The 26,726-nt window shown below is 42.3% G+C and overlaps 1 protein-coding gene and 1 long non-coding RNA gene across 2 annotated transcripts; one reads left to right on the forward strand and one right to left on the reverse strand.

The window, feature by feature from the left end:
- Window positions 1-930: 930 nt before the first annotated feature.
- On the reverse strand, window positions 931-14,045 carry LOC311146021 (eukaryotic translation initiation factor 4E-1A-like). The gene is made up of 7 exons (XM_084182460.1): window positions 13,770-14,045; window positions 12,881-12,987; window positions 3,122-3,217; window positions 2,875-2,938; window positions 2,575-2,688; window positions 2,271-2,410; window positions 931-2,043 (listed from the first exon to the last, which is right to left on the reverse strand). The coding sequence occupies exons 1-7, from the start codon at window positions 13,785-13,787 to the stop codon at window positions 1,929-1,931; spliced, it is 654 nt and encodes a 217-aa protein (XP_084038586.1). The 5' UTR covers window positions 13,788-14,045; the 3' UTR covers window positions 931-1,928.
- Window positions 14,046-14,568: 523 nt separating this feature from the next.
- LOC311145681 lies at window positions 14,569-20,201 on the forward strand. Its single transcript, XR_014614620.1, has 3 exons — window positions 14,569-14,667; window positions 19,330-19,594; window positions 19,691-20,201. It is a non-coding gene; the product is annotated as an uncharacterized lncRNA (long non-coding RNA).
- The last annotated feature ends 6,525 nt before the right edge of the window (window positions 20,202-26,726 follow it).

A 26,726-nucleotide genomic window follows, 5' to 3' on the forward strand; every position in this document is an offset into this window, starting at 1 on the left:
GCCCTCCTTATGTAGGTACCCTTGAAATAAAGTGTTACTGCGAAGGGTTTGTTTCTGTTGGACTTCTTTATGTCTGAGTCAAAGAAGTCTTCATTTAAAAATAACACCTCTGGAAAAGACACCCACTGTGCGTGCAATGTTCGAAATTGTAGCCTTGCCCATGTGATTAGCAACCTTGGCAGAAAGCCAAAAACATTTTTTAACCATAAAATACATTTTTTAGATCTAGTTGTATGCAGTGGATCTAGTCGATGCTGGTCTGCAGAGAACTGACAATCAAGGTCCCATACTAGTTGGTCAAATAAGCACCTACTACAAAGATTGGCTGTGGGGTCAGAGCACCCTCTAGAGGGAAGAATAGGAGATGAAACTTGTTGACTTTATTCCGATGAGTGAATTACTGACCCTAACAGTTAAGCAATTGGAAAATCCTTCAAACTAAAGTGCAAAACTCAGTTTATTCATGCATTGGGAATAAAATACCCAAATGCATTTCATAATGTATGAATGTTGAACAGCGGTTATGAAAGTAACTGGTAGCGCTTGTGCTTGGCCAAAAGAATGAAACATGCATGGCATAATGGCAACTCATTATACTTTCATGAGCCATGAAATGGAAAGTATTTGAACGCTCTAATTTGGTGTCATCACAATGTCATGGGTTGCCATTGTTGTAGGCTTTCATGACATGCTACAACAGGTGATATACTGTAGGTACTGTAGGTGTAGCTACTATAATATTGCTTTATACATCATTTAGCTCTACATTAAGTCTCTAGGGGCGTCAGGATGGTTATTTCTGGGTGGGCCAACTAACTATGGCAATACAAGTGGCATAGAAAGTTAGATTGTTTCCTGTTGGTTCCTGTTGTTGAAATGGCATATACTATATTATATTATTAGGCCCATTTTATATCATTAGAAATGATCTGAAGTCACAGAAAAACTTTATTTAAAGACTCATTAGTGCTGTGTTTCCATTGCAGGCAGAAGTTCAAAACCAATCACTAATAAATGTATACATTGCAATACAGCATCACTGTAAGTCAAATATCAAACCATTTATAACAAGGAATGTACAAATTACATGTTGCAAAAAGTATTCCAGAATATAAAAACAGTTTCTACTGAATTGCAAAACCAAAGTTGTAATCATGTTAACATAAAGACTAATTGAGTCATGAAATGATCTGAAAGGCTTGATTACATGCACTTGAGGATTAAAGGAGAAGTAATTTTTTTCTACAACCAAACCTATTTTTGATGTAAATTATATGTTATAGAAGAGGCCCTATACTACACAACGACTATGAGGAAGTGATTTGCTGTTTGGGGTAAGTTTCTCAAAAACAAGTGAAATCACAAAAAAGGATCTTCTATAACATGTTTGGTTGTAAAAAGAAAACGTATCCTTTAAGGCCATAGCACAGAACAAGTAAAATAAAATGCTAAAAAGCAAATTGGTATAATAAATTAAAAAGGTGTAACATCATTAAGGATTACAGCAATTACAATGCTGTATATAAGGGCACAGAGAAATGTTTTATTTTTGCATTTCAAATGAATTCCCTGGCATTAAATAAATCAACAAAATAATTGTCTTTATAAGAGCACTCAGAACATCTTACATTTCCTACTATGAACAGTCTTCATTCGCGTTTTGAGGTTTGCATGTTCACCTGTGTGGCTATGACACGTGGATTAATAGCATTGGCAGATGTGTGTGGGTGGGTGGTGGGGGGTTCCAGAGAAAGTAGTGTGTCCTGTTAATAAAGGGTTTCCTGTGTTCTCAGGTCTAGGACTGTTTCTGTCGAAGCTTTGGTATATAGTCATGAGATTTTGTCACGCAGTCATTGCAGTTAAGGAAACCAAACACACCCACAATGAAAAGTAGACAAAAACAAAAAAACAAGGCACATGGTGCATTTTCAGACAACAAACTTGTTTTTGGTGGTGGAGCCGCTCTTGGTGGCGGTGTCAGAGTGGGACTGGTAGCCAATGGTCATCTTCATTGGAATTCCCAAGCGCTCCTTATACACTCTCCTGTTGACACACACAGGGCCATATGAGACGGAAGGTGGTAGCAAAAATATATATAATGGTATTGAGCGTAGTAATTTAACCAAGGGCAAAATACATTTTTTATACTAAGACTATACACTCTTTAGTAAGTCAACACATTTTCCTGAGGAGTCGGTTTTATAAAGCAAGAGCAAAGTTGGAGCGCTAACTACACTAACAAACATTGACTTCAAATTGATCTAACTTACCCTATGTGAGTTATGGCTTCCCTGTTGTCAAAGTCTGCCGTCCAGATGGCGATTTTGTCTCCTTTCGTGCGAATATTGACTACTGCGCCGCACACTTCGTCACTATAGTCGTCGAAAGCCTCCCCAACAAGGCAGAGAAGCTGGACAGGTGATGTGTCCGGAAAAAATATGGAACCATACATTAACATTTCAGTGGCATCACAGAATTCCTTAATCCAGCTACACAGGGAGAAGGTCGATGCTGTATTTCATTCCAAAATGTCCACGCACGCACACACTGAGACATACACCCACACTAACTCACTGTTTCTAGCCAGAAGCGGTCCAGGTCTTGTCTCCTCTGCTGCTTGCTGAGCGTGATCAGCCAACGCCCTCCTCGCTTGTTCCGCTCATCCTCCCACATGGGCTCAATGCCATCCTGTCACACCAGAGGAGAGGCAGCTTTACTTGCATTAAAACCACAGGAGAAGAGGCCATGGCTGAACAGTCCTGAACAATTTTCTTCCAGGTACACTTTACAATTAGGCTTTGTGGCAAAGATACCATGTAGTTACATGGAATAAAAGGGCTACCTTGTTTGCTTGTTGAAATGCCACAAACCTACCTTAAAGAGGGAGTAGTCGCATCCAGATATCAGATTGCTTGACAATTGAATATGATTATACAGACTGAAATGACAAGATAATGGTCTTAGTACAACACACAATTGCAGTATAGTGGGAAGGAACTAATTGCTATCAGGATGATGAAGACATGTTGGTATAATCTCCAATCATCCTTTTTATACTCATTCAATCCATGTCATCAAAATAAATAAATAAATAAAAAACTTTAGTCTTATTGATTCTTACGCCCAGAAATCTTCAACCGTGTCAAACTTGGAGATGAGGCGGAGGTTTGCCTGCCATGTTTTGGTCTTATCATTTTTGAAGAACCAGAGAGACCATCTGTTGGGGCAAAACAGAAATGGGATTTGCATAAAGTAAACACTGGCTAATTAAACGCATGGTAAACAAAGGTAATCAACAGCCCATAAACCTCAAAGCAAATTAGGAAGTTATGGATGATGGGGGGGGGGGGGGGCAGTTCAACTGCGCTTGACTGCAGTAACAAAGTGAAATGCATGGTTGGTAATCACACACAGACAGACCCATCTTGTGGTATGAACACTTATTAGCTATAAAAAATAAAGAGAGTCGCACACTCATCTACCTATCTAATATATACAGTGCTATGAAAAAGTATTTGCCTCCTTTCTAATTTTTCCTACTTTTGCATATTTGTGATACTGAATGTTATCAGATCTTCAACCAAAACCTAATATTAGATAAAGGGAACATAAGTGAACAAATAACACAACAATTACATATTTATTTAATTTATTTCATAAACAAAGTTATGCAACACCCAATTCCCCTGTGTGAAAAAGTAATTGCCCCCTTACACTCAATAACTGGTTGTGCCACCTTTAGCTGTAATGACTCCAACCAAATGCTTCCTGTAGGGTCCCATTATGCCTGGCGAAAACCAAACACTGCATTCCACAGTTAGAACATCATACCAAAGGTCAAGCATGGTGATGGTGGTGTGATGGTTTGGGGATGCTTTGCTGCCTCAGAACCTGGACGACTTGCCTTAATAGAAGGAACCATGAATTCTGCTCTGTATCAGAGAATTCTACAGGAGAATGTCAGACCATCTGTCTGTGAGCTGAAGCTGAAGCGCAGCTGGGTCATGCAGCAAGACAATGATCCAAAACACACAATCAAGTCTCCATGAAAATTGCTAAAAAGCAACAAATTGGAAGTTTTGGAATGGCCTAGTCAAAGTCCAGACTTAATCCCAATTTAGATGTTGTGGCAGGACTTGAAACGAGCAGTTCATGCTTGAAAACCCACACGTCACTGAGTTAAAGCAGTTCTGCATGGAAGAGAGGGCAAAAATTCCTCCACAGCGACGTGAGAGACTGATCAACAACTACAGGAAGCATTTGGTTGGAGTCATTGCAGCTAAAGGTGGCACAACCAGTTATTGAGTGTAAGGGGGCAATTACTTTTTCACACAGGGGAATTGGGTGTTGCATAACTTTGTTTATGAAATAAATATGTAATTGTTGTGTTATTTGTTCACTTATGTTCCCTTTATCTAATATTAGGTTTTGGTTGAAGATCTGATAACATTCAGTATCACAAATATGCAAAAGTAGAGAAATTAGAAAGGGGGCAAATACTTTTTCATAGCACTGTGTGTATATATATATATATATATATATATATATATATATATGCACACACACACACACACAGTTGAAGTCGGAAGTTTACATACACCTTAGCCAAATACATTTAAACTCAGTTTCACAATTCCTGACATTTAATCCTAGTAAAAAATCCCTGTCTTAGGTCAGTTAGGATCACCACTTTATTTTAAGAATGTGAAATGTCAGAATAATAGTAGAGAGAATTATTTATTTCAGCTTTTATTTATTTCCCAGTGGGTCAGAAGTTTACATACACTCAATTAGTATTTGGTAGCATTGCCTTTCAATTGTTTAACTTGGGTCAAACGTTTTGGGTAGCCTTCCACAAGCTTCCCACAATACGTTGGGTGAATTTTGGCCCATTCCTCCTGACAGAGCTGGTGTAACTGAGTCAGGTTTGAAGGCTTCCTTGCTCGCACACGCTTTTTCAGTTCTGCCCACACATTTTCTATAGGATTGAGGTCAGGGCTTTGTGATGGCCACTCCAATACCTTGACTTTGTTGTCCTTAAGCCATTTTGCCACAACTTTTGAAGTATATTTGGGGTCATTGTCTATTTGGAAGAACCATTTGCGACCAAGCTTTAACTTCCTGACTGATGTCTTGAGATGTTGCTTCAATATATCCACATAATATTCCTTCCACATGATGCCATCTATTTTGTGAAGTGCACCAGTCACTCCTGCAGCAAAGCACCACCACAGCATGATGCTGCCACCCCCATGCTTCACGGTTGGGATGGTGTTCTTCGGCTAAACAATTGTTGGAAAAATCACTTGTGTCATGCACAAAGTAGATGTCCTAACCGACTTGCCAAAACTATAGTTTGTTAACAAGAAATGTGTGGAGTGGTTGAAAAACAAGTTTTAATGACTCCAACCTAAGTGTATGTAAACTTCCGACTTCAACTGTATGTGTGTGTATATATATATATATATATATATATATACACACACACACAGTGAGGGAAAAAAGTATTTGATCCCCTGCTGATTTTGTACGTTTGCCCACTGACAAAGACATGATCAGTCTATAATTTTAATGGTAGGTTTATTTGAACAGTGAGAGACAGAATAACAACAAAAAAATCCTGAAAAACGCATGTCAAAAATGTTATTAACTGATTTGCATTTTAATGAGGGAAATACGTATTTTATATATTTTTTTCACCTTTACTTAACCAGGTAAGCCAGTTAAGAACAATTTCTCATTTACAACTGCGACCTGGCCAAGATAAAGCAAAGCAGTGCGATAAAAACAACAACACAGAGTTACATATGGGGTAAACAAAACATAAAGTCAAAAATACAACAGAAAATATATATACAGTGTGTTCAAATGTAGTAAGTTATGGAGGTAAGGTAATAAATAGGCCATAGTGCAAAATAGTTACAATTTCGTATAATACTGGAATGATAGATGTGCAAAAGATGATGTGCAAATAGAGATACCGGGGTGCAAATTAGCAAAATAAATAACAATATGGGGATGAGGTAGTTGGGTGGGCTAATTTCAGAAAGGCTGTGTACAGGTGCAGTGATCGGTAAGCTGCTCTGACAACTGACGCTTAAAGTTAGTGATGGAGATAAGAGTCTCCAGCTTCAGAGATTTTTGCAGTTCGTTCCAGTCATTGGCAGCAGAGAACTGGAAGGAATGGCGGCCAAAGGAGGTGTTGGTTTTGGGGATGACCAGTGAGATATACCTGCTGGAGCACAGACTATGGGTGGGTGTTGCTATGGTGACCAGTGAGCTAAGATAAGACAGGGATTTGCCTAGCAGTGATTTATAGATGACCTGGAGCCAGTGGGTTTGGCGACGAATATGTAGTGAGGGCCAGCCAACAAGAGAGTACAGGTCACAATGGTGGGTAGTATATGGGGCTTTGGTGACAAAACGGATGGCACTGTGATAGACTACATCCAATTTGCTGAGTAGGGTGTTGGAGGCTATTTTGTAAATGACATCGCCGAAGTCAAGGATCGGTAGGATAGTCAGTTTTACGAGAGCATGTTTGGCAGCATGAGTGAAGGATGCTTTGTTGCGAAATAGGAAGCCGATTCTAGATCTAACTTTTGATTGGAGATGCTTAATGTGAGTCTGGAAGGATAGTTTACAGTCTAACCAGACACCTAGGTATTTGTAGTTGTCCACATACTCTAGGTCAGACCCGCCAAGAGTAGTGATTCTAGTCGGGTGGGCGGGTGCAAGCAGCGTTCGGTTGAAGAGCATGCATTTAGTTTTACTAGTGTTTAAGAGCAGTTGGAGGCTACGGAAGGAGTGTTGTATGGCATTGAAGCTCGTTTGGAGGTTTGTTAACACAGTGTCCAATGAAGGGCCAGATGTATACAAAATGGTGTCGTCCGCATAGAGGTGGATCCGAGTGTCACCAGCAGCAAGAGCGACATCATTGATATACACAGAGAATAGAGTCGGCCCGAGAATTGAACCCTGTGGCACGCCCATAGAGAGACGGCCAGAGGTCCAGACAACCGGCCCTCCGTTTTGACACATTGAACTCTATCTGAGAAGTAGTTGGTGAACCAGGCGAGGCAGTCATTAGAGAAACCAAGGCTATTTAGTCTGCCAATAAGAATGCGGTGGTTGACAGAGTCGAAAGCCTTGGCCAGGTCGATGAAGACGGCTGCGCAGTACTGTCTTTTACCGATCGCGTTTATAATATCGTTTAGGACCATGAGCGTGGCTGAGGTGCACCCATGACCAGCTTGGAAACCGGATTGCATAGCGGAGAAGGTACGGTGGGATTTGAAAAGGTCGGTGATCTGTTTGTTAACTTGGCTTTCAAATACTTTCGAAAGGCAGGGCAGGATGGATATAGGTCTGTAACAGTTTGGATCTAGAGTGTCACCCCCTTTGAAGAGGGGGATGACCGCGGCAGCTTTCCAATCTCTGGGGATCTCAGACATTACGAAAGATAGGTTGAACAGGCTAGTAATAGGGGTTGCGACAATTTCGGCGGCTAATTTTAGAAAGAAAGGGTCCAGATTGTCTAGCCCAGATGATTTGTAGGGGTCCAGATTTTTTAGCTCTTTCAGAACATCAGCTGTCTGAATTTGTGTGAAGGAGAAGCGGGGGGGGGGGGCATGGGCAAGTTGCAGCGGAGGGTGCAGAGCTGGTGGCCGGGGTAGTGGTAGCCAGGTGGAAAGCATGGCCAGCCGTAGCAAAATGCTTGTTGAAATTCTCGATTATCGTAGATTTATCGGTGGTGACAGTGTTTCCTAGCCTCAGTGCAGTGGGCAGTTGGGAGGAGGTGCTCTTATGTTCCATGGACTTTACAGTGTCCCAAAACTTTTTGGAGTTAGTGCTACAGGATGCACATTTCTGTTTGAAAAAGCTACCCTTTGCTTAACTGATTGTGTCTATTGGTTCCTGACTTCCCTAAAAAGTTGCATATCGCAGGGGCTGTTCGATGCTAATGCAGTACGCCACAGGATGTTTTTGTGCTGGTCAAGGGCAGTCAAGTCTGAGGAGAACCAGGGGCTATATCTGTTCTTAGTTCTGAATTTTTTGAATGGGGCATGCTTCAGATCATTGACAAGATTCTCCCGTGTAGTTCTGGGCTGATTCCTCACCTTTCTCATGATCATTGCAACTCCACAAGGTGAGATCTTGCATGGAGCCCCAGGCCGAGGGAGATTGACAGTTATTTTGTGTTTCTTCCATTTGCGAATAATCGTACCAACTGTTGTCACCTTCTCACCAAGCTGCTTGGCGATGGTCTTGTAGCCCATTCCAGCCTTGTGTAGGTCTACAATCTTGTCCCTGACATCCTTGGAGAGCTCTTTGGTCTTGGCCATGGTGGAGAGTTTGGAATCTGATTGATTGATTGCTTCTGTGGACAGGTGTCTTTTATACAGGTAACAAGCTGAGATTAGGAGCACTCCCTTTAAGAGTGTGCTCCTAATCTCAGCTCGTTACCTGTATAAAAGACACCTGGGAGCCAGAAATCTATCTGATTGAGAGGGGGTCAAATACTTATTTCCCTCATTAAATTGCAAATCAATTTATAACATTTTTGACATGCGTTGTTCTGGATTTTTTTGTTGATATTATGTCTCTCACTGTTCAAATAAACCTACCGTTAAAATTATAGACTTATCATGTCTTTGTCAGTGGGCAAACGTACAAAATCAGCAGGGGATCAAATATTTTTTTCCCTCACTGTTATATATATATATATATATACACACACACACACACACACACACACAGTACCAGTCTAAAGTTTGGACACACTTACTCATTCAAGGGTTATTCTTTATTTTTTTTTAAATTTTACATTGAAGAATAATAGTGAAGACATCAAAACTTTGAAATAACACATATGGAATCATGTAGTAACTAAAAAAAGTGTTAAACCAATCAAAATATATGATATATTTGAGATTCTTCAAATAGCCACCCTTTAACTTGATGACAGCTTTGCACACTCTTGGCATTCTCTCAACCAGCTTCTTGAGGTAGTCACCTGGAATGCATTTCAATTAACAGGTGTGCCTTGTTAAAAGTTAATTTGTGGAATTTCTTTCCTTCTTAATGCGTTTGAGCCAATGGACATTAGACCAGTGTAAATGTGTCCTTTGGCCTGGAGTCCAAATTTGAGATTTTTGGTTCAAATCGACGTGTCTTTGTAAGATGCGGTGTGGATGAACGGATGATCTCCGCATTTGTAGTTCCCACCTTAAAGCATGGAGGAGGTGGTGTTATGGTTTGCGGGTGCTTTGCTGGTGACACGGTCTGTGATTTATTTAGAATTCAAGGCACACTTAACCAGCATGGCTACCACAGCATTCTGGAGCAATACGCCATCCCATCTGATTTGGGCTTAGCGGGACTATCATTTGTTTTTCAACAGGACAATGACCCAACACACCTCCAGGCTGTGTAAGGGCTATTTTACCAAGCAGGAGGGTGATGTAGTGCTGCATCAGATGACCTGGCTTCCACAATCCCCCGACCTCAACCCAATTGAGATGGTTTGGGATGAGTCGGACGGCAGAGTGAAGGAAAAGCAGCCAACAAGTGCTCAGCATATGTAGGAACTCCTTCAAGACTGTTGGAAAAGCATTCCAGGTGAAGCTGGTTGAGAGACTGCCATGAGTGTGCAAAGCTGTCATCAAAGCAAAGGGTGGCAATTTGAAGAATCTCCAATATAAAATATTGTAACAACCCGGTATTGTGTTCTGTGTTCATGGGTGTGTTATTGTTCTAATGGGTGCTAGCAGGGATTAAATATGCCAGGACAGACGGAAAGGGGGGGGGGGGGGGGGTATGATGGGTAATCCCGCTGGGTTTTGAAATGCATAAATAGGGGCTACTGTCTCATCTCTCTCTCTTTTCTAGATCTTCTCCTATGAGTCTGCCACTTAACTTTACATTGTGCATTTGTGTACGTTCTGAATTTAGCGGCGTGGGCTGTGGCCTGAACAATAGCCCAGTTTAGGAATAAACCTGTGTTCTGGCCTGCACATCTGGTGTCCGTCTCTTTTTCCTTTATGATCCAGTCTGGGTCATTACAATATATTTTGATTTGTTTAACACTTTTTTGGTTACTACATGATTCCATATATGTTATTTCACAGTTTTGATGTCTTCACTATTATTCTACAATGTAAAAAATTAAGAAAAACCCTTGAATAAGTAGGTGTTCTAAAACTTTTGACCGGTAGTATATAACTCCCTGTAATTTATTGGGTAAAACATCAACGTTTAGGCATCATGCCAAAACGTTGGTGTTTTACCCAATAAATAACTGGGAGTTATATATATATATATACATACATACAGTGAGGGAAAAAAGTATTTGATCCCCTGCTGATTTTGTACGTTTGCCCACTGACAAAGAAATGATCAGTCTATAATTTTAATGGTAGGTTTATTTGAACAGTGAGAGACAGAATAACAACAAAAAAATCCAGAAAAACGCATGTCAAAAATGTTATAAATTGATTTGCATTTTAATGAGGGAAATAAGGATTTGACCCCCTCTCAATCAGAAAGATTTCTGGCTTTGAAAGGCTGGTCATGGCTCACATCAACAGCATTATCCCAGAAACCCTAGACCCACTCCAATTTGCATACCGCCCCAACAGATCCACAGATGATGCAATCTCTATTGCACTCCATACTGCCCTTTCCCACCTGGACAAGAGGAACACCTACGTGAGAATGCTATTCATTGACTACAGCTCAGCATTCAACACCATAGTGCCCTCTAAGCTCATCACTAAGCTAAGGATCCTGGGACTAAACACCTCCCTCTGCAACTGGATCCTGGACTTCCTGACGGGCCGCCCCCCAGGTGGTAAGGGTAGGTAACAACACATCTGCCACACTGATCCTCAACACGGGGGCCCCTCAGGGGTGCGTGCTCAGTCCCCTCCTGTACTCTCTGTTCACCCATGACTGCATGGCCAGGCACGACTCCAACACCATCATTAAGTTTGCCGACGACACAACAGTGGTAGGCCTGATCACAGACAACGATGAGACAGCCTATAGGGAGGAGGTCAGAGATCTGGCCGTGTGGTGCCAGGACAACAACCTCTCCCTCAACGTGACCAAGACAAAGGAGATGATTGTGGACTACAGGAAAAAAAAGAGGACTGAGCACGCCCCCATTCTCATCGACGGGGCTGTAGTGGAACAGGTTGAGAGCTTCAAGTTCCTTGGTGTCCACATCACTAACGAACTATCATGGTCCAAACACACCAAGACAGTCGTGAAGAGGGCACGACAAAGCCTATTCCCCCTCAGGAGACTAAAAAGATTTGGCATGGGTCCTCAGATCCTCAAAAAATTCTACAGCTGCACCATCGAGAGCATCCTGACTGGTTGCATCACCGCCTGGTATGGCAACTGCTTGGCCTCCGACCGCAAGGCACTACAGAGGGTAGTGCGTACGGCCCAGTACATCACTGGGGCAAAGCTTCCTGCCATCCAGGACCTCTATACCAGGCGGTGTCAGAGGAAGGCCCTCAAAATTGTCAAAGACTCCAGCCACCCTAGTCATAGACTGTTCTCTCTGCTACCGCACGGCAAGCGGTACCGGAGTGCCAAGTCTAGGTCCAAAAGACTTCTCAACAGCTTCTACCCCCAAGCCATAAGACTCCTGAACAGCTAATCATGGCTACCCCGGACTATTTGCACTGCCCCCCCACCCCATCCTTTTTACGCTGCTGCTACTCTGTTAAGTATTTATGCATAGTCACTTTAACTCTACCCACATGTACATATTACCTCAACTACCTCAACTAGCCGGTGCCCCCGCACATTGACTCTGCAACGGTACCCCCCTGTATATATAGCCTCCCTACTAACACTTTTTTTTGTTGTTGTTTTATTTGTACTTTTTTTGTTTAAAATAAATGCACTGTTGGTTAAGGGCTGTAAGTAAGCATTTCACTGTAATGTCTGCACCTGTTGTATTCGGCTCATGTGACCAATAAAATTTGATTTGATTTGATTTGAACTTCAACGCATCAAAGGGACGATGGACGGCGCCATGTACCGTCAAATCTTGGGTGAGAACCAGGGCATTGAAAATGGGTCGTGGATGGGTATTCCAGCATGACAATTACCCAAAACATACGGCCAAGGCAACAAAGGAGTGGCTCAAGAAGAGGCACATTAAGGTCCTGGAGTGGCCTAGCCAGTCTCCAGACCTTAATCCCATAGAAAATCTGTGGAGGGAGCTGAAGGTTTGAGTTGCCAAACGTCAGGCTCGAAACCTTAATGACTTGGAGAAGATCTGCAAAGAGGAGTGGGACAAAATCCCTCCTGAGATGTGTGCAAACCTGATGGCCAACTACAAGAATCGTCTGACCTCTGTGATTGCCAACAATGGTTTTGCCACCAAGTACTAAGTCATGTTTTGCCGAGGGGTCAAATACTTATTTCCCTCAGTAAAATGCAAATCAATTCATAACATTTTTGACATGCGTTTTTCTGGATTTTTTTTGTTGTTATTCTGTCTCTCACTGTTCAAATAAACCTACCATTAAAATTATAGACTGATAATGTCTTTGTCAGTGGGCAAACGTACAAAATCAGCAGGGGATCAAATACTTTTTTCCCCTCACTGTATATATATATATATATATATATATATATATATATATATATATGAATGAGAGAGAGAGAGAGACTATTTTTATAGTTTACAGTTTATTCGCTGGTGGGATCTACATGATAATTTACACATTCAGATTAATACACACCACTCTTACAGAAAACTACTCCCTGGACGTCTTTCGCAGGTAAACTTTCCTTACCACAGAGCAGCAGTCTAATGGTAATGGTTTTCAAAGAGCAGTAGCCTGGGTCAACTTACTTGTTCTGTAGGGGGTGTTTGATGTAGCTCTCCGGGCTCACTATCTCCTGACCAGTCTCTGCTTCTGCTCCTTCTTCAGCATGTTGGGGTGGATTTAAATTAATTTCCTAGCGGAAAACAATTTGAAAGTAGTAAGAAGTGCGATCTTGCAGGACTGCCATGACTTGGGTCATTGGTAAGTTTGATTTGTTTTCTTTTTTTATATACAAAGCTGGGTTGATGGTGAGTTTAGGTAAATTACATCGGACTTTAGTTTTTTGCAACATACTTTCAAGATACTATTTACATAGGCTAGATGGTCCAACATTATTTAAAATCAATGAAATACACAGTTTGCTTTTAGCTAGGGTGGAAATACTGATGAGCGTAAATGTATTGCACCAGCCATAATGATTGGGCAAGTTGGTGAACTGTCTAGCAGCTAGTTAGATAGCTAGCCTAAAGTGGAAACAACACAGACTAACTAGTCCAAGAAAGCAAAAGTTGACAACTAGCTAACTATACCATTTATAGTCCACTTTTTCTTTCATTAAAACACATTTATGTTTGACAAAATACATAATTTACTAACATCTAGGTAAGCGCAAATGCCCGACCAAGCAGATTTAACAGCTGTTACAACATTTACCGAACTTGTTGTTAGTTAGCTACATTAGACGATTCACATAGCTAGTGAGCATTCCCCTCTCACTTGTCTTTGCACTGCTTGGGTCGTTGCACAGAAAGTTTCTACAAGGGCAAGAATAGCCGAAAATACGACCATGTAAACATGCATTCCTTTTAAGTGATTAGATTCAAGCTATTAATACTACATTTGGGGTAATAACGTATCTTGGACAACGGATTCCAATAAACGTTCTAAAATATTTTGGTCGGTAAAGGTACTCACCGGTTCCGCGGTCGCCATCTTATGATTCTCCGTGTAGAACGTTGAAATTCATTGGACCAGAGAGGAAGAGCGAAGCGAGAGGGATAACGGTCGTCACTAGTTACTACAGCCACAAAGTCATAAACCCCGCCTATTTCTTAAATGTATCTCCTTAAAACGTGATTTTAAAAGCATTTTTTGGTTTTCATGAATGTCTACTATATAGCCAATATGGACTTTGTGGCTGTGGTAGCTAGGGATAACTGGGCCCAAAATCGGTCTTCTCCAGCAGGTGGCGTTATTTTATTTTTTTGCTCACCAAGCGAGGTTCATGAGTGTCGAATTTGGTTAACAAAAATTGTATGGCTTATTTGTATGGGGACCATTTCACACCATATGTATTGAATTGAAAATAAAATAAATAGTAAACATGAAAAATAAAGTTGAAAATGTAAACATTATATTTTCGAGGAAGGGTGAAATAATGGATGTTGAAATCAAAAACCAAACAATTGAAAGCAAAATTTATAAAAATGTAAACAAAAATAATGACGTCAGAAGCAAAACCCAAACGCTTTCCTAACAAACAATCCTACTGAATTCATTTTGCCTAAACTCTTGCCTGCATTTACTAACTTTTGGTTACGCTACTCATATCTTTGCTTTCACTGCCAGTCTTTTTTTTTTCATGAAGGGCGGGGTTTAGACGGAGGCGTAGACAATGAGTCTCCATTGGTCAACTAGTTTTGGAGTGACGGTTCATCTTAACCCAATCAAAGAACATGATAGACAGGATTTTTTTCTATTGGCTACTTAACCAGATGGCCTGACGCGCCAAATCTCCCCCCACGCGTGGCTGCATCATGTTCTGAACGTGGCGAACCAGTTACCAACAACTGCGCCGAACTTTGGGCAACAGGTAATTAATATGTTTACTTAAGTAGTTAGATGGTTTGTCATTAAATGTATTGGATAAACACGCTTCTAATATCCGTACATTATTGAGCCGTGACTGACAAATTTGACGTACGTTAGTTTTGTTGGCTGGCTTTGGTGTCGGACTAGGTAGCCAAATGGAATGAATCGCAAGACTGCATGCCTGTAACGTTACAACTAGCCACTGTCAGCCGTAGTGAAAGATTTGTTCGTGTGTGCGCGCACGCTAGTGAGAGCGAGAGAGATATAACAGTGACAACCCTAAATGGCTATTCCCATAACAATACCTGAAGCCTAGACCCAATCTTGCCTGATACCAGTTGTTTGGTTGACATAATTTCAAATTACAATTTTCATATGTCCTCACTGGCGATGGAAAGACACATTATGGAGAAGCTCCTGTACAGATTGCAGCAGGCCATGCAACGCCTTCCTCTGGATCTTGATTACTTACAGTTTGTCTGCACCATTGAGATTATATTTATCAGCTCACTAGCAAATCAAGTAGACTTGCCTCAATATGGAGGACTAAAAGTGCCACAATTAAATAAATAAATACACCATTAAATAATTACTTAAATGTGTCATTAATTAATTAAAATTAGAATTAAATACATAAATGTGTAATTAAATGTATCATTAATTAATTCAAATACCGATTCATTTTATGTAAAATACATATATAATTATTTCACTATTTACATTTACATTTCATGATCCTGCATTGCAGTGATTCATGAATTACTTAAAACTGTCAAACTGACCCATCAAAGTCAGTGGGCGGGGCTAACGCGAATCTAGTCTGATCCATTGCTTTGGTCTGAAGTAGAGTAGGCCAACCTGGACAGAGACAATGGAGGATCTCCGTGAACTTTCCAGGGAGTTGGTTAGAGACATTTTAAACTTAGCAGAGGATGTAGAAGCAGGACCTGCTGACATTATCCGGAATTGATTTGTCTTGGCTTGATGCAGAGGGTAACCAATCAGGCGTTAGGTTCCGCCTACCAACTTTTGATGGGTCAGTTTGACAGTTTTAAGTAATTCAGGAAGCACTCCAACGCAGGACCATGAAATGTAAATGTAAATAGTGAAATTATTATATATGTATTTTACATAAAATGAATCGGTATTTGAATTAATTAATGACACATTTAATAACACATTTATGTATTTAATTCTAATTTTAATTAATTAATGACACATTTAAGTAATTATTTAATGGTGTATTTATTTATTTAATTGTGGCACTTTTAGTCCTCCATACCTCAAGAGGTAGTACAGGGTCTCTCTGACCTGTATAGTCTAGTCAATGCTGAAATGGAAGAAAGATGTGTTGTTGAGTTGGATGGTGAAATGGGACGTCCTAAACTGATTGTGTCAGAACAGCACCTTCGACAGCTGATTGAAATGGATCTGCCTGTACCTTGCATCACCAAACTGCTTGGCATCTCAACACAAACTGACTAAGGCAGAATGCAGGAATACGGTATCGTGGTGAGGGGAACATACAGCCAAATGATAGACGAGGAGCTGGACAATCTGGTGGCCACAATCAAGACAAGTTTGCCACAATTAGGATAGCGAGAGAACGTCTAAAAGCACTGGGTCATCGAGTCCAGTGGACCTGAGTGTGGGACTCAGTGCATCGTGTAGGTGCTGCAGTAATACAGGAAAGAATGGCACGACTTGGATGTGTTGTCAGAAGAATATACTCTTTTGGGGGTCCTCTTTCCCCTCATACATGTGGACACCAACCACAAGTTGATCAGGTAAGCTTCAGTTCGGGGGTACACATTTAGTCATATAACTCATAGCCCATACAATGCTGCCTCTGTTATATTTTACCGCAAGATGGCTGATTTGGCAAGTATACAAAACGGTCTTTCAACAGATATGGCTTTGTAAGATTTGGTGGCATAGACAGCTTCTCAAGAAAGGTAACCGATAGATCTCCCATGGTATTTAAAGTTTGTAATGTTTGTCTGACTCAATGTGGATAATCGAATGCTTTTACATTTACATGTACGTCATTTAGCAGACGCTCTTATCCAGAGCGACTTTTCTATTCATAATGGGTTTGAATTATACAACAGCCCAGCTTTTTTGTATACAGTACTAGTTAAAGGTTTGGACACCTACTTTATTTTTACTATTTTCTACATTGTAGAATAATAGTGAAGACATCAAAACTATGAAATAACACATGGAATTATGTAGTAACCAAAAAAGTGTTAATTGTGTTTAGATTCTTCAAAGTAGCCACCCTTTGCCTTGATGACAGCTTTGCACACTCTTGGCATTCTCTCAACCAGCTTCACCAGGAATGCTTTTCCAACAGTCTTGTAGACTAGCCTACCCGCACAGCCTACAGTGCGTGACGCTGTTGTATCTGCAAGCTGTTGGGTATAGCGCACGTACCAAGACCAGAGTGGGCACGTTTACTATTTAACGCAAACAGTTTTGTGACAAACTATCGGTAGAGTTGTAAATGTGATGGATTTTGTGTACACTACGTCATCACGCACTGATTTTGTATCGTCAACAAGTCTGTTTGGTGGAAACACCACTGTTAGGAAGATTTGCATATTTTCTTTACGCAGACTTTAGAATATTTGCATGAAATTCTGTCGCCAATTGGATGGAAACCTACAGTGAGGGGAAAAAAGTATTTGATCCCCTGCTGATTTTGTACGTTTGCCCACTGACAAAGACATGATCAGTCTATATTTTAATGGTAGGTTTATTTGAACAGAAGTCCCCTGTAGCTCAGTTGGTAGAGCATGACGCTTGCAACACCAGGGTTGTGGGTTCGTTTCCCACGGGGGGCCAGTATGAAAAAAAATGTATGCACTCACTAACTGTAAGTCGCTCTGGATAAGAGCGTCTGCTAAATTACTAAAAAAATATATAAAGAGACAGAATAACAACAACAAAAAATCTAGAAAAACGCATGTCAAATGTTATAAATTGATTTGCATTTTAATGAGGAAATAAGTATTTGACCCCTCTGCAAAACATGACTTAGTACTTTGTGGCAAAACCCTTGATGGCAATCACAGAGGTCAGACATTTCTTGTAGTTGGCAAGCAGGTTTGCACACATCTCAGGAGGGATTTTGTCCCACTCCTCTTTGCAGATCTTCTCCAAATCATTAAGGTTTCGAGGCTGACGTTTGGCAACTCGAACCTTCAGCTCCCTCCACAGATTTTCTATGGGATTAAGGTCTGGAGACTGGCTAGGCCACTCCAGGACCTTAATGTGCTTCTTCTTGAGCCAGTCTTTTGTTGCCTTGGCCGTTTGTTTTGGGTCATTGTCATGCTGGAATACCCATCCACGACCCATTTTCAATACCCTGGCTGAGGGAAGGAGGTTCTCACCCAAGATTTGACGGTACATGGCCCCGTCCATCGTCCCTTTGATGCGGTGAAGTTGTCCTGTCCCCTTAGCAGAAAAACACCCCCAAAGCATAATGTTTCCACCTCCATGTTTGACGGTGGGGATGGTGTTCTTGCGGTCATAGGCAGCATTCCTCCTCCTCCAAACACGGCGAGTTGAGTTGATGCCAAAGAGCTCCATTTTGGTCTCATCTGACCACAACACTTCCACCCAGTTCTCCTCTGAATCATTCAGATGTTCATTGGCAAACTTCAGACGGGCCTGTATATGTGCTTTATTGAGCAGGGGGACCTTGCGGGTGCTGCAGGATTTCAGTCCTTCACGGTGTAGTGTATTACCAATTGTTTTCTTGGTGACTATGGTACCAGCTGCCTTGAGATCATTGACAAGATCTTTCCGTGTAGTTCTGGGCTGATTCCTCACCGTTCTCATGATCATTGCAACTCCACGAGGAGAGATCTTGCATGGAGCCCCAGGCCGAGGGAGATTGACAGTTATTTTGTGTTTCTTCCATTTGCGAATAATCGCACCAACTGTTGTCACCTTCTCACCAAGCTGCTTGGCGATGGTCTTGTAGCCCATTCCAGCCTCGTGTAGGTCTACAATCTTGTTCCTGACATCCTTGGAGAGCTCTTTGGTCTTGGCCATGGTGGAGAGTTTGGAATTTGATTGATTGCTTCTGTGGACAGGTGTCTTTTATACAGGTAACAAGCTGAGATTAGGAGCACTCCCTTTAAGAGTGTGCTCCTAATTTCAGCTCGTTACCTGTATAAAACACACCTGGGAGCCAGAAATCTTTCTGATTGAGAGGGGGTCAAATACTTATTTCCCTCATTAAAATGCAAATCAATTTATAACATTTTTTACATGTGCTTTTCTGGATTTTTTTGTTGTTATTCTGTCTCTCACTGTTCAAATAAACCTACCATTAAAATTACAGACTGATCATGTCTTTGTCAGTGGGCAAACGTACAAAATAAGCAGGGGATCAAATATTTTGTTCCCTCACTGTAGCTATATAATCCAATGTCAATTCAATCTCTCACATGCATTGAAGAAAACTGTTTAGAAACAGTTAAATTCAACAGGAGACAGTGAAGTAGAAATGCAAAGTGCCTTAGAATACTTTGACCAATTAAATCTCCTTATGCTCAGAAAGGTTACAATAATAGTAATGAGTTGTGTAGGACAGGGTATGATGTTGAATGTTTCATTATGTTGCTTCAAATGTTCTCTCGTATGCTTTCAGGTTTTGAACAGTTATGGTGGGATGTGTGGATGGCCGGGTCAAACATCTTTTACAATGTCCTACACAGGGCTCCCTTGACCTGTCAAACAGCCTTCACCTATTCTGTGCGCGCTATGTATTCCTCCCATGACTCCAAGCAGACCTAGACAGCTTTACCAATGGATGGGATAAACATTCTCTGCACATTGAGCAAAATCTGACCCCCAACCAGCTATGGGAAATGGGACAAGCACAGAATCCTGTCACCTTCCCTGGCAATGTGGAGGTATAGATTTAAAGGAGGCACTATGAAAATGTAATGAAGTCTTATCTAACAAAAAATGTGGTTGTTTTTAAATTTAACATGATTTTCCATGTTTAGGATTTAAACAACTTGGACGGGGATGATGCCTGCCTCCCAGAGGAGCATGGCCAGGGAATTGTGATCCCACAAGTGGAGTGCCACTGACAGCAGGATATGACACTGCTCAGAGCAGCCATCGACCCAACCTCACCATCTCGAGACTATGGACAAGATATTTATGCATCTGTTTTGAACTATGTGCTGCTACTTATGGCTGAATGATTCATATATCTCTGCTTGTACCCAAGGGCACAATGGCCACTGGCCGCAAAAGGCATGTTTTTTTTTAGGGGGCATTATGGCCATACAAAGGGGAGGCTGCCGGGAAATTTGTGGCATTATCAAGTGCTTGTCAAATTGTGAATGAGAGACTTAAGTGTGTACAGCCTGCGCAAAAAACAAAGCAGAGCTCATGCCTTTCATGCAACTTTTTTCAAATCATGCAGCCTTAGAATGTATTAAAAATCTAAACATATAGCCCAACGTTTGTATCACAACTAATGTTACATAAATAACTATAAATTAAGCATATAGGAGTACCTGTTTCTTTGTTAACCTCTCAAAAAAGAATAGCCGCATGTGCGCACTCCCCCAAATCGTTTGGTGAAAAATATCTTTCTATTTTATTCAGCTATGTTCAATTGTATTCTTCATAATATAAAATAATACCACGGAATTCTAAGCTTGTCTGCTAACTAGTGTAGCCCACAGCCGTATGGCATAGGCAGATCAGGGCCTAACAAGGACAACTCTGAGAATGCTATTCTGTTCTTCTGAAAGAGACTACATTTTCTTCATATCATGTTTCTTTAGACCTGCCTAAAATAAATAATGGATTTGTGATGGTGTAGGCTATATTGCATGGATTTATTAGACTTTTTTTAAATGTAGATGTTCCGAAGGTCTGCATCAGTGGCTTGTAGGCTATGCGTGGAAGCCAGGAGATGCTAAATGTGTTTATGTTAATTACGATCAGTTACCGTGAGATCAGCAGTTATTTGCTTGACAATCACCGGCTGACAAAATGTCATGACGGCCACAGCCCTAAGCTCTTATCACTTATAATATTTTGATAGAGGGCCGAAAATCTAAACCGAATGGATTACAACTAACAATTTGTCACTATATTGCCTCTTACACAGTTCACAGGTTAGGGTATAGAATCATGGCAGACTTTTCGATGCCACTTAATCTCAACATTTTAGACCGCAAAGATTGCCAGGTCAAGCTGTTTCTTGTACATACTTGCACTTTACCAGGGGTGCTGAAGAGCCTGATCACATGTGTAGCGTACCCTTGGGTCCATCTCTATCAGGTGGACTATAAAGTATTTTGCTTAAAAACACCACAGTGACACACACAACGATTTATGTCTCTCTCATCTGAGTGGAGGACTACCGTACCTGAGTCAAAGATATCGTAGAGAAAGGGGGTGGAGAGAGAGGAACATGTGAAATGTCTAAATAATGATAGACGAATACTGCCAGTTAAACAAGAAGTAAAAGACTGAAGATTGGAAATACTTCAACCAGGAGTAGTGATGAAAAAAAAACAAAGCTATTAGTCCGGGTAGCCATTTGATTAGCTGTTCAGGAGTCTTATGGCTTGGGGTTAGAAGCTGTTAAGAAGCCTTTTGGACCTAGACTTGGCACTCCGGTATCGCTTGCCGTGCGGTAGCAGAGAGAACAGCCTATGACTAGGGTGGCTGTAGTCTTTTTTTTTTTTTAGGGCCTTCCTCTGACACCGCCTGGTATAGAGGTCCTGGATGGCAGGAAGCTTGGCCCCAGTGTTGTACTGGGCCGTACGCACTACCCTCTGTAGTGCCTTGCGGTCGGAGGCCGAGCAGTTGCCATACCAGGCGGTGATGCAACCAGTCAGGATGCTCTCCATGGTGCAGCTGTAGAACTTTTTGAGAATCTGAGGATCCATGCCTAATCTTTTCAGTCTCCTGAGGGGGAATAGGCTTTGTTGTGCCCTCTTCACGACTGTCTTGGTGTGTTTGGACCATGATAGTTTGTTGGTGATGTGGACACCAAGGAACTTGAAGCTCTCAACCTGCTCCACTACAGCCCCATCGATGAGAATGGGGGCGTGCTAGGGCCTCCTTTTCCTGTAGTCCACAATCATCTCCTTTGTCTTGATCACGTTGAGGGAGAGGTTGTTATTCTGGCACTACACGGCCAGGTCTCTGACCTCCTCCCTATAGGCTGTCTCATCATTGTCGGTGATCAGGCCTACCACTGTTCTGTCGTCGGCAAACTTAATGATGGTGTTGGAGTCGTGCCTGGCCATGCAGTCATGGGTGAACAGGGAGTACAGGAGGGGACTGAGCACGCACCCCTTAGGGGTTTCTGTGTTGAGGATCAGCATGGCAGATGTGTTGTTACCTACCCTTACCACCTGGGGGCGGCCCATCAGGAAGTCCAGGATCCAGTTGCAGAGGGAGGTGTTTAGTCCCAGGGTCCTTAGCTTAGTGATGAGCATTCAGGGTACTATGGTGTTGAAAGCTGAGCTATAGTCAATGATTAGCATTCTCATGTAGGTGTTCCTTTTGTCCAGGAGGGAAAGGGCAGTGTGGAGTGCGATAGAGATTGCATCATCTGTGGATCTGTTGGGGCAGTATGCAAATTGGAGTGGGTCTAGGGTTTCTGGTATAATGGTGTTGATGTGAGCCATGACCAACCTTTCAAAGCACTTCATGGCTACAGACGTGAGTGCTACGGGTCTGTAGTCATTTAGGTAGGGTACCTTAGTGTTCTTGGGCACCTTAGTGTTCTTGGGCACAGGGACTATGGTGGTCTGCTTGAAATATGTTGGTATTACAGACTCAGTCAGGGACATGTTGAAAATGTCAGTGAAGACACTTGCAAGTTGGTCAGCGCATGTTCGGAGTACACTTCCTGGTAATCCGTCTGGCCTTGCGGCCCTGTGAATGTTGACCTGTTTAAAGGTCTTACTCACATCAGCTACGGAGAGCGTGATTACACAGTCGTCCGGAACAGCTGATGCTCTCATGCATGCTTCAGTGTTGCTTTCCTCGAAGCGAGCATAGAAGTAATTTAGCTCGTCTGGTAGGCTCGTGTCACTGGGCAGCTCGCAGCTGTGCTTTCCTTTGCAGTCTGTAATAGTTTGCAAGGCCTGCCACATCCGACGAGCGTCGGAGCCGGTGTTGTACGATTCAATCTTAGTCCTGTATTGACGCTTTGCCTGTTTGATGGTTCATCGGAGGGCATAGCGGGATTTCTTATAAGCTTCCGGGTTAGAGTCCTACTCCTTGAAAGCGGCAGCTCTAACCTTTAGCTCAGTGCGGATGTTGCCTGTAATCCATGGCTTCTGGTTGGGGTATGTACGTACGGTCACTGTGGGGACGACGTCATCGATGCATTTATTGATGAAGCCAGTGACTGATGTGATGTACGCCTCAATGCCATCGGAAGAATCCCGGAACATATTCCAGTCTGGGCTAGCAAAACAGTCCTGTAGCTTAGCATCTGCGTCATCTGACCACTTCTTTATAGACCGAGTCACTGGTGCTTCCTGCTTTAGTTTTTGCTTGTAAGCAGGAATCAGCAGGATAGAATTATGGTCAGATTTGCCAAATGGAGGGCGAGGGAGAGCTTTGTGCGTGTCTCTGTGTGTGGAGTAAAGGTGGTCTAGAGTTTTTTTCCCTCTGGTTGCACATTTAACCTGCTGGTAGAAATGAGGTCAAACGGATTTGAGTTTCCCTGCATTAAAGTACCTGGCCACTAGGAGCGCCGCCTCTGGATGAGCGTTTTCCTGTTTGCTTATGGCCTTATATAGCTCATTGAGTGCGGTCTTAGTGCCAGCATCGGTTTGTGGTGGTAAATAGACAGCTACGAAAAATGTAGATGAAAACTCTCTTGGTAAATAGTGTGGTCTACAGCTTATCATGAGATGCTCTACCTCAGGCGAGCAAAACCTCGTGACTTCCTTAATATTCGTGCACCAGCTGTTGTTTACAAATATACACATAATGCCACCCCTTGTCTTACCGGAGGCAGCTGTTCTATCTTGCTGGTGCAGCGTAAACCCCACCAGCTGTATGTTATCCATGTCGTCGTTCAGCCACGACTCGGTGAAACATAAGATATTACAGTTTTTAATGTCCTGTTGGTAGGATATTCGTGATTGTAGCTTGTCTATTTTGTTATCCAATGATTGTACGTTGGCTAATAGCACTGATGGTAGAGGCAGATTACCCACTCGCCGTCGGATCCTTACAAGGCACCCCGACCTACGTCCCCGATATCTCCGTTTCTTTCTCCTGCAAATGACCGGGATTTGGGCCTTGTCGGGTGTCTGAAGTAAATCCTTTGCGTCCGGCTCGTTAAAGAACAAATCTTCGTCCAGTACGAGGTGAGTAATCGCTGTCCTGATATCCAGAAGCTATTTTCGGTCATAAAGAGACTGTGGCAGAAACATTATGTACAAAATAAGTTACAAATAACGCGAAAAAACACACAATAGCACAATTGGTTAGGAGCCCGTAAAATGGCAGCCATCTCCTCCGGCGCAATTATACCTTGTCCATCTTCTTTTTAAATAGGGAGCCAAGTAGTTTTCAGCACTTTTATTTCCATGACTGATCAAAACTTATTTTCTCATGGCTTTCTCTTGTACCTCTGCAGCAGACATGGTGAGCAATATGTTTGGAACATCGAATCGCAATACATATAGAATCGCAATACATATCGTATCGGCACCTAAGTATTGCGATAATATCGCCTTGTGAAGTCCCTGTCAATTCCCAGCCCTAATCAGGAGTGGGCAATCCCCATTAATGACTAGTCCATAATGTAATAACTGCCAATAATGTAATAGCTTTTTCATTTCTAACGTAATAACCAGTCTCCTGAACCCTAGCGATAGAGAGAGATAAAGAGATAGATAAGTGTAGTACCCCTGACAATATAGTCCACACCAGTCTCCTGGCCAGCATGACAGTGAGGTGGTAGTCCATCAGATGGAAGTTCTGCAGAGAGATGAGGCAACATAAACAGACTGAAGGAATGACTGTGTGTGTGCGTGTATGTGAATTTACTCACCAGAGGTAGAGGCAGCAGGTGGCTGTGTGTGTGTGACTGCGTGTAGGTGTGTGTGCGACTGCGTGTGCATGTGTTCGTCTCTATTACTACTAACCAGAGACGTTGAGGCCGCTAGACGACTATAGGGTTACCACCACACGGTCCTGTAGATATGAATGTACTGTGTGTGTGTGTCTGTACTACAACCCACCAGAGACGTGGAAGCTGCAGGACGACTGTAAGGGTACCACCACACGGTCCTTTAGATGTTGATGTACTGAATGAACAGCGCCACCAGCAGGTAGAGGAAGAGCAGGAACTCAAACAGCAGGCTGCTGTCCAAATGGAGGTCAGGGATCCGTTAGTGACGGACAGGTTCCGGGATGTTGAGGGCCGAGAGGGTCCCACACAGTTACTGCTCCTAGACGGAGGGGGTCATAGAGGTAGGGGGGTTAGTATGTGTGTATGTGGTGCAGTGTAAGTTGGCTACAGGAATAGGCCTAGGTGTCTGTAGCCTGGTCCCAGATGTGTGCTCTTGCCAACTCCATTGCTGTCATTGTCAAGCCAAACATTTGTCATTACCATGAGTGACAAGGAGTTGGAATGATGGCACAAACAGACTTGGACTCAGGCTAAGTATGTGTGTGAGAGTGTGTGTGTGTGAGAGAGAGAGTGTGTGGAAGAGCATGTTGTTGCGAGAACAGAACAGTGGAAAATATCTCTCCTATCTGTGTTGCCATAGTTTCTTACCCCTCAGGGGAAATATTTCAGACAAGGTAAATAATCTCTACTGCCCCTCAGTCACATCAATGATTTTTCTGACTAACCTAACCTCTACTATGTTAGAGAAGATGAGAGAGAATATTAAAAGGAAGGTATCTTACATCACCGGTTAGAACGTTGGTCAGTAACCGAAAGGTCGCTGGTTCGAATGCCCGAGCCAACAAGGTGAAAAATCTGTTGAAGTGCCATTGAGCAAGGCACTTTTAAACCCTAATTGCTCATGTAAGTCGCTAAATGACTGTAAATGTAAATCACAGTCAGGATGGGAAGGAAGAAGATATGACCGTCTTGTGGTAGTTGCAGACTGATAGTCAACTTCAAAATGTATTGCAAAAGGGGGTCAGATCAAATAGGCCTCCACATTTCATTTCCCATGTGTTTGGGGAGGGAATGTTAAGCCTGCTTGTTGTAGTACTGTACCATTTCCATGTGTGTATCTTTCTTTGTGTGTCGTCCCCCTTCATCACTTGTTCCTGAGGCTGCCTCCTACCAGTGTCTGTTGGGAGGGCAGAGCAAAGCGTCTCGGATGCTATCTACTCGGCCCTCGGGCATGGGCACCACCTCAACTCCTCCTGTCTCTGCCTCTCCGCCTAGACCAGCACCACCTCAACGCAGCCAGGCCACTGGGGAAATAAGAACAGAAGACAACAACAGGTCACTACAGACAAGAAGTCAATAAAGGACAGGGTAATGTTTAGAAGGCACAACACATTTTTTGTCATTTAGCAGATGCTCTTATCCAGAGCGACTTACAGGAGCAATTAAGGTTAAGTGCCTTGCTCAAGGGCACATCGACAGATTTTTCACCTAGTCGGCTCAGGGATTAGAACCAGCGACCTTTCGGTTACTGGCACAACGCTCTTAACCACTAAGCTACCTGCTGCCACGTTAGAGAACACAGTGAAACAGGATGTAGAATACTATCTGAACTTGTGCTGTATCTAATGTTTATTTAAATTTTTTTGCGTTTTGTTATGGTGTGTGCTCTAATGAACACAACCCAGCTTCAATAAAGAACATAAATAAAGGACAGCATCAACATGGTTGAGTTCAGATGGATGACAATGCACACGTTGAAGATAGTAGTAGGCCTAATGTAAGGAATAGAGATTAATTGCTAGACCTACCTGGCAGAGAGACACGTAAGATAATATCTAGACAATTCATTTCTATCTGAACTTTCGACAATGTTTTCCTCTACTGAACACAGCCCGAGCACACACACA

The sequence above is a fragment of the Coregonus lavaretus genome (genome assembly GCF_964263955.1).
Source record: "Coregonus lavaretus genome assembly, chromosome: 18".
Classification (NCBI taxonomy): domain Eukaryota; kingdom Metazoa; phylum Chordata; class Actinopteri; order Salmoniformes; family Salmonidae; genus Coregonus; species Coregonus lavaretus.

Bases quoted from the DNA above. Each gene is read 5' to 3' on its own strand.
- LOC311146021 (XM_084182460.1), bottom strand. The intron at 3,218-12,880 runs GTAAGTTGACCC...TTGCCCCAACAG, and splicing joins AAACACCCCCTACAGAACAA to ATGGTCTCTCTGGTTCTTCA. The intron at 2,939-3,121 runs GTAAGAATCAAT...TTGTCATTTCAG, and splicing joins ACGGTTGAAGATTTCTGGGC to TCTGTATAATCATATTCAAT.